Source organism: Saccoglossus kowalevskii, chromosome 12 (genome assembly GCF_978046115.1).
Source record: "Saccoglossus kowalevskii chromosome 12, keSacKowa6.1, whole genome shotgun sequence".
Classification (NCBI taxonomy): Eukaryota; Metazoa; Hemichordata; class Enteropneusta; family Harrimaniidae; genus Saccoglossus; species Saccoglossus kowalevskii.
In genome coordinates, this window is record NC_140652.1 from 361144 (window position 1) to 369172 (window position 8029).

The 8029-nt window shown below is 40.1% G+C and overlaps 1 protein-coding gene across 1 annotated transcript; it reads right to left on the reverse strand.

Annotated features, from left to right (window-relative positions):
- Nucleotides 1-651: 651 nt before the first annotated feature.
- On the reverse strand, nucleotides 652-6057 carry LOC102803144 (uncharacterized). The gene has a single exon (XM_085506271.1). It carries the CDS (start codon nucleotides 6055-6057, stop codon nucleotides 652-654), a length of 5406 nt encoding a protein of 1801 aa, XP_085362397.1.
- Nucleotides 6058-8029: the final 1972 nt, after the last annotated feature.

The window sequence follows — 8029 nt, forward strand, 5'->3', positions numbered from 1 at the left end:
TTTGTTTCCTTGCAGAGAAAACTTACCATTTTTGTTTCCCTTTCCTGATTTCATAGTGGAATAAAAACTTAATTTTTAATTTCACTCGCATCAATAGAATGGACTTGGCTATTTTGATCAAATTTAATTTTTCTGATTATATTCCAACCACAAAATTGTCTCATTTTGTGTAGCTACACCCTGGCAGCCATATTTGGCTTATGAAACAGGAGTGTGCGCAAGGGCACGTGAGTTGAGTCGGTTGTGGGTAGAAACCCGGAGAGAGATCGAGAAGACAAGTTCACCGTGCGGTAACAATAACTCAACTGTTTATTCACTTCACTCGATTACATGTAAGTTACAATGAAACAACAAACAAACTACTAATAATAACACCGGGATGTGATTGGTTGAAATAACTGTGGGTGTGGCAACAGCAGTGGGTGTCTAATTAGGTCAGACTAACAGTCTCCACATTACTCCCGGCGGCAGAAATAAATACTACATGTACATGCATTGTAGTAACGAACAAATCACTAGAAAATCGAATAAAACATAAAAAATATAAGCGAATAATAGAATAACAACGTTGATGTTCACAAAAAGAATACGAACTAAACAATTTAAAATTAAACGGTAACTAGCACAAATCAAGTCATCAAAATGTTCGATTTAAGAAGTAGGACCTGACCAGTCATTAATCCAATCCCTAATTCTTTGTCGGGCTCTGATGTTCGCCTCACGCCGTGGAGGCCGATTAGAAATAACATTAGCAGTACGTGTGTCATTAGAATCGTTAATATGTCTATTGTTATCAGTGTCCAAGATTTGTATATTATCAGTGTCCAAGCATTGCATATTATCCGTAGAGACTTCAATAGGATATAGTTTCACAATAGGACGATTTGTTTTACCGTTACGCGTTCTGATATTTGCAGCGCGAGTTATACCGTCGTTTCCTGTTATAAGAGACTCGACCACGGCTAAATCCCATAACGTACGTTTCTTGTCTGAATGTACAAGTACAACGTCTCCAGACTTGATCGCGTTTGTTAATTTCCCGGTTTTTTGTCGTTCATGTCGTTCTCGGAGTGCTGATAAATATTCTAACTCCCATTTTTTCCAAAGTCGATCCATAGTTTCACTGAGCTTCGTGGCACGTTTATGGAGAGTTTCCTTTGTTTCGTACGTCGGATCGATGAGTTCCTCCATGTCGATAGTTACATGTGGCAATGTGTTCAACGTACGGCCATGGAGTAAGTGAGCTGGGGTGAGGGGAGTCGCCTCTGCGTCGTCACCATAAACATAAGTTATCGGACGGTTGTTTATTGTTGTTTCTATTTCGCACAATATAGTATTCATTTCATCCATTGTGACGAATGCGCGACGAAGTACTTTCTTTAACGTGTTCTTTGTCATACCAATCATGCGTTCATAGAAACCTCCCCACCAAGGAGCGCGTTTTGGAATGAATGTCCACTGAATGTGATGGTTTGCAAGGAAGGCTTTTACTTGCGGGTCGTTGAACAGATCGTTGATTTCCTTAGCGGCGGATAAGTAGGTCGTGGCGTTGTCGGAAACGATTCGTGTAGGCAGAGATCTGCGCGCCGCAAAACGTCGAAAAGCGCGGAGAAAACTATCGGTTGATAAATCTTGAACCAATTCCAAGTGTATTGCTCTGGTATTAGCACACGTAAAGAGACATATGTAACATTTTCTCTCGCCGCCATTTTCCCGTTTAACGTAAAGTTCACCAGTGAAATCAATGCCACAAACCTGAAAGGGTTCAGATTTCTGGGTGCGATAGTTAGGCAGAGGGGCGGTGATTGGTTTCATGTAAGAACGTCCGGTAACACGTTTGCATATTACACATTTCCGTAGTAACGCCTTGACGGTAGCTCTAATCCTTGTAATCCAGTATGTTTGACGTAATAACGTGACAGTACTTTGTAGTCCGGAATGTAGTGATCTTTCATGGGCATCACGAACTAGTAAATTCGTAAACTGGTGATCAGGAGGTATTAAAATTGGAAACTTAGCATTGTCTCCAATGGGCGCATTGTGTAGACGACCACCACAGCGGATGACGTGTTGTTTATCAATAAATAAACGAAGTTGTCGAATTAAAGGCGAGGCTTTGTTATTTTCAACTTGTAGGAATTCACGTTCTTTTTGATAACGCGTCTTCTGTACATATACTACCCATTTTGATTGTGCCTGCGTGATTTCGTTCGCTGCTAACTCATTCAGATTTCGAGATTGTGCAGGTTTTTTGATGTTATCGACGAACCTTAAAACAAGCGCGGTAATACGATTTAACTTTTGTAAAGAGTTGTATCGATTTATATCAACAATTTGACCAATGCCGGTAGTACTGACAGTGTCCAAACCAGCATTGGTTTGACCGATGATGTCAGTGTTGACTTTGTCAGCGTTTTCAGTAGAATCGTGAAGCTCGATCTGTTCATCAGTTGTACATGTTGGGGTTTTCTTATTCAGAACGTTGTTATGTACGCATTTCGGGCCATGCCACCAAAGTTTAGAATTGTTGAGCTGCTCTGTAGTTATTCCTCTTGTCAAAAGATCGGCGGGGTTTTGAGTTGTTGGAATGTATCGATAGTCCCTGAATGAAAACGATTTAATTTCCTCGATGCGATGTCTGACGAATGCCGGTAATTTAGCTTTGCTGTTAATCCAGCTTAATACAATTTGACTGTCCGAGAAGAGAATTTTCTCCTCAATATGAAGGCGTGCAGATAGTTGGTTTTCAACGAATTTTGTAAGTCTTGTTCCTAACACAGCTGCCATAAGTTCCAGTCGTGGTAGGGTGATGTCTTTCACTGGTGCAACTCGGGATTTGGCCATGACTAGATTTGCCGATGTGTTTGATACAAGATAGACAGATGCACCATACGCTTTAGTGCTGCTGTCCACAAAGCATACGAGTTTATAAGAGTTCGTTTCCTCGGCGTTAGTGTACAGGCGTGGAACGGTGATATTGGATGCATTTCGTAAGTCCGTTTCAATTTTCGACCAAGTGTTCGTTAAATGTGTCGACAGTTCTTTATCCCATTCAAGATTCTCCTTCCATAATGCCTGTATAAATATTTTGGCTTTTACATGAACCGGATTTAATAGTCCGAGTGGATCAAACAAACAATTCGTACGTCTAACAATTTCTCGTTTAGTTATCTTCTCGGTAGGTTGGTGTTCGTACGATTTGTAGCCGATAGTATCTGTATTTGTATTCCACTTCATACCAAGTAATGATGGGTTATTGTCATCGAGTAAAACTCCGTCCTTCCTAGCGATGTCTTGCAATAGAGAACTGTTTGTTGACCACGAACGGAGATTGAACCCAGCGGAAGTAGTCAAATCGTTGGCGTCGTTGTAGTACGAAATAGCATCGACGTCATTCTTTGCACCACTTAGAACGTTGTCGACATATATATTTTCGCGTAGATCCCTGGCGGTGTTAGTGTCAAACATTTGTAGGTGTTTTCGAATAACAGCATTTAAAATGGCGGGGCTGGCGACTGATCCAAAAAGAACAGATGAGAAACGGAAGACAATAAAGTCACTTTCTGTGTCGGTCGGATCCGAAAGCCATAGAAACTTTGTAAATTCTCTGTCCTCTTCATGAAGAGCCACGTGTAAAAATGCTTTCTCCAAATCACTGACCAAGGCTATCGGATGCGTACGGAATCTTAGCAATATACCTGCTAAATCATTAAGTAACATGGGACCCTTATCGAGACAGTCGTTAAGACTCGGAGTTTGACAAGTATTGCAGCTGCAATCATAGACAATCCTAATTGGTGTAGTGGGGGAGTCCTTTTTGACGGCATGGTGAGGAAGGTAGTGCCCTTGATTCGGATTATCGGAGTCCAGTCGTTCAATAAACCCACGGTGTTCTTGCTCCTTTATAATACGGTCGTAAACAGGAAGTAAATCGGATGGAAGCTTACGTACCATATGACGTGTTCGTTTTTCGACGATCCGCCTATTTGTTGGTAATACCGGGTGATTTTCTTTCCAGGGAAGTCGGGCAAAGTATTGTTTGTCGCGTTGTTCGATATTCTGTTCGCAAAACGTTTCGAATTCGTCTGCCTTGTCATCAGTAGAGTCCGTGTTGGCAGGTTCACGAATGCCAATGGTGTCAAAATCCCAGAGTTTAGTTACGGGATCGTCAGTTGGTGAATATGCGTTCACGTGAAAGCTGGTGACGTCAGTTGGGAATGACGCATCACGTGACGTTGGTCCAGAGAGTAGGTAACCCAAACGAGATGAAACAGCGGTCGGCCCGTTGCCTTTGATGGTTTTGTCGCCCACGAATGACCAATAATGATCGGCACCAATCAAAAGAGATATGTTCAAATATTTATGGTTTACAGCAGGATGCGCTAGCTGGAGTCCTTTGATGTGCGGTAAATTCAGTACAGCTGGACAAATATGATTGTTAATTGGATTGCAGATTTCAGGAACAATTAACGTAGATATTGATATATCGGGCCCCCATGTTGTTTTTACCGTCAACGTTACGTAATTGAGCCTTTTCGGCGCAGATTTCTTATTGCCAAAGGTGGAGATTTGGACCGATGTTTGTCCGTCTGGCGTCAGGTGTAAATGTTCGGCTAATTTCTCAGAGATAAACGATCTTGTAGCTCCTTCGTCAAATAGGATTGTTGCGTCGGCCGATGCTTTATCCGAGTAGACTTGAGTAATCGCCGTTTTGAGAAGTACGTTGCCGCTAGTTGATTGAAGGTCGGTTGACACAGAATTAGCGTGGATTTTCTGGCTGTTGGTATTGCTTGAAGTGTCTGGTTTCGATAGTTTTGGCGATTGTTTGAACGCATGATGAATCGTAGTGTGGTGTTTGCTGTCGCATTTCCGACATTTAAAGACAGATTGACAAGATCGCGAAGAGTGTCCTTTGCTTAAACAATTAAAACATAGTCCTTTCGTTTTGATGATCTCGAAGCGTTGCATATGGTCGGTTACGTTCGTGCAATCGAAGGGACGATGTGAATTACTGCAGAAAACACAATCTGGTTTGCGAGTTTTTGTGTTGGTGTGAAGTGCTTGAGCAGAGAACTGTACATTACGCATAGGCGATTCGTTGTAGGCGAAAGACGATACGGAATTGTTAGAGATTTCGCCAGCCTCCATTGCTTCGATCTCCTTACACACAGATTCACGTAGATTTTTAAATGACCAATCGTCGGTTCCATGGTCGCGAGTGATGATTCGACGGAAATTTCCTGGAAGTTTTTCTAGGATGATAGGTATGAGGAAATCTCCGTACGAGTCTTCGCTCTTCCCAAGTGCTTCTAAGCCTCTTCTGTAACTCTCCATGTTGTCGTAGAAAAACTTTAGTGAGGATAAGTCATTAGACGGTTTTGGCAATTCCCAAAGTGCTTTCATATATGCATTTCGTATTTTATGTTTCAGTCCGTAACGTCGTTTTAGTAATTCTAAGGCGTGTTTGTAGTTCTCGTTTGTCAGTTGTAATCCCTCGATTACTTTAGCCGCTTCTCCCTTTACATGTGCTCGTAGGTATTGAAATTTATTTACCTCATCCAACATGTCGTCCTTGTCTATAGCTGCTTCAAACGTGTCGATAAAACTTTGCCAAGAAAGAATATCACCTGAAAATTCTTCGAGATCTAGTTTAGGTAGATTTACAGTTCGTCTTCTGGACGCTGAGTTGTTACTTGTGAACGACGTGCTTGACATTTCAGATGATGTCTGTGTTGTTGGCGTTGTTGGTGTATCGGCGCGTTGGATGAAGTTCCTTATCTCCACGATTCTTTCTTTGATATCAATGACGTAGTTGTCTGCATCAAGAAATAGATTGTCGAACTCTGTTTCGTCGGCTCTTTTGAGAATTTCTTCATCCAATGCTCTGATCTGCTCCAATCTTGATGTAATATCTTCATGCGTTGCGATGAGAACGTCTTTTTCATGTTGCGTCAATGGGTCATCTTTGGACATGATGTCAGTGGCTTTTTGTAACTGTCTCGTCATTTGAGCACGGTGTCCTCTTCTACTTGCAGAATGTTTAACTCGTTCTGCCATGTTTCTATGCGTTGTAGAATTTCCTCCAAAGTACGTTGATCCTGGTCTCGGCACCAAATGTGCGCAAGGGCACGTGAGTTGAGTCGGTTGTGGGTAGAAACCCGGAGAGAGATCGAGAAGACAAGTTCACCGTGCGGTAACAATAACTCAACTGTTTATTCACTTCACTCGATTACATGTAAGTTACAATGAAACAACAAACAAACTACTAATAATAACACCGGGATGTGATTGGTTGAAATAACTGTGGGTGTGGCAACAGCAGTGGGTGTCTAATTAGGTCAGACTAACAGTCTCCACAAGGAGAGGATGTAACAGTGGTGTTGACATAGATTTATTATCAGTTTCTCTAAGGTGTTAATTTGGTAGAGGATTATAACTAAGCTTACTTGAAAGGGATACCCATGGTAGCATGCCCCTGTTCCCGTTATATAGACTAAATATTTTTTTGTCCAAGTTGAGCCAGAGTACCCATGATCAATTTGATGGACCCAGAAACGCCCAGGACTTTTACTGACTGCATATTACACCTTCATTATAATTTGTTTAATTTTCACCCATTTGCCCCCTGGATCTTCAATAGTAGTGTTCATGCTACACAATGTATGGGCTAAGATTTAAGCTAATCTCGTATGTTTGAGTTCATGCACAGAAGGAAACGATGGTTAGCACTGGGTAAGGAACGCCCAAACTTATTAAGAATAGGCAAAAGCTGCAGGAATTTTAATTATGATTGCTCAGTTAGAGTAACTAGGAAGGTTAGTTCTACAGCTATAAAACAATACCAAAGCAAATTCAGAAAGTGCAAATTGCAGAATAACAGGAAGTAGCACAGAGTCTCATCATCAGTTCATTTTTTTCTTGAGTAAATTTCTCTATAAGTGTTAACGTTGATTGTCATGCAGGAAATGGCACAACGAAATAAAAAGTTATGAATATAGTAGTAAATCTCCTAAATGAACATTGAATACAATGGTTTTTTTAGCCGAGCTAAGCGCTCATGCATGTTTTGTTTTGCCTGTGCTAAGGCTCTGGACTGACCAGATTTACTCTGTACTTAGTATTTCTTAGCCTGTGTTCATGCAATTTTTTTCTAGCACAGGCTAAGGTATTGGACCTCTTAGCCTTTGCTGAAGAGCTCTGCGTGAATACTACTAATAAGTGTCTTCTGTTTATTCCTTCCTTAGGCGCATACATTTAGGTTCACTTCCCTTTTATATTGATCTCTACAACTCATTCAAATCAAATTAGGCTCAAAGATGGGCAAAAAATATTAGATTTAATTGAAATTTAGTTTAAATCCACGCTAAATTAAAAGTTATTTTTGAGTATGGGAGTTTTTTTTGTGCGCAAAGAAAATGAACTGTTGCACACTGTGGGCATATATCATCTTATACTAGTTTACAGGAAAAAGGGATTCTGTATGGTATTTGACATTATGGGCATAATATATATAGTTCATACATGGTTACTAAATTAGATTTCTCAATGTTCAGTACACTATTGTTGGTATTGTCTGAAGAGAAAAAAAAAAACAATATACATAATCTTTGAAAATAAAAAAAAAAAAACATTTTGCAGTCAGTTAAATTATATTAATAATTTGAAAACATTGCCATGAATGGAAACAAATTTACGTTGATGTTTTTTGCAGATTTCAGGAGTTGGAAATAACCTTTGTTTATACTTTTCTTTAACAAACATAGGAGCTAATCCTCATTAACACCTACTTGAGCTTGTTGTTTGACAATTATGAATGATAATGAAACAGTACTTACACAGTGAGCCATGACTGAACAAAAAATTGCACATTTATTTTCCAAAAAATAGGTATGATAGTACATAAAGCAAATGCCACAGTGTTTTTTAATTTATATAATTTTTGAAAAACAAAAACTAAAGCCCCAAAAGACTATCCTGCTACATAAACAGCAACAAAAGTATCTAATATTGTATTGAAGTCATTGTAAAA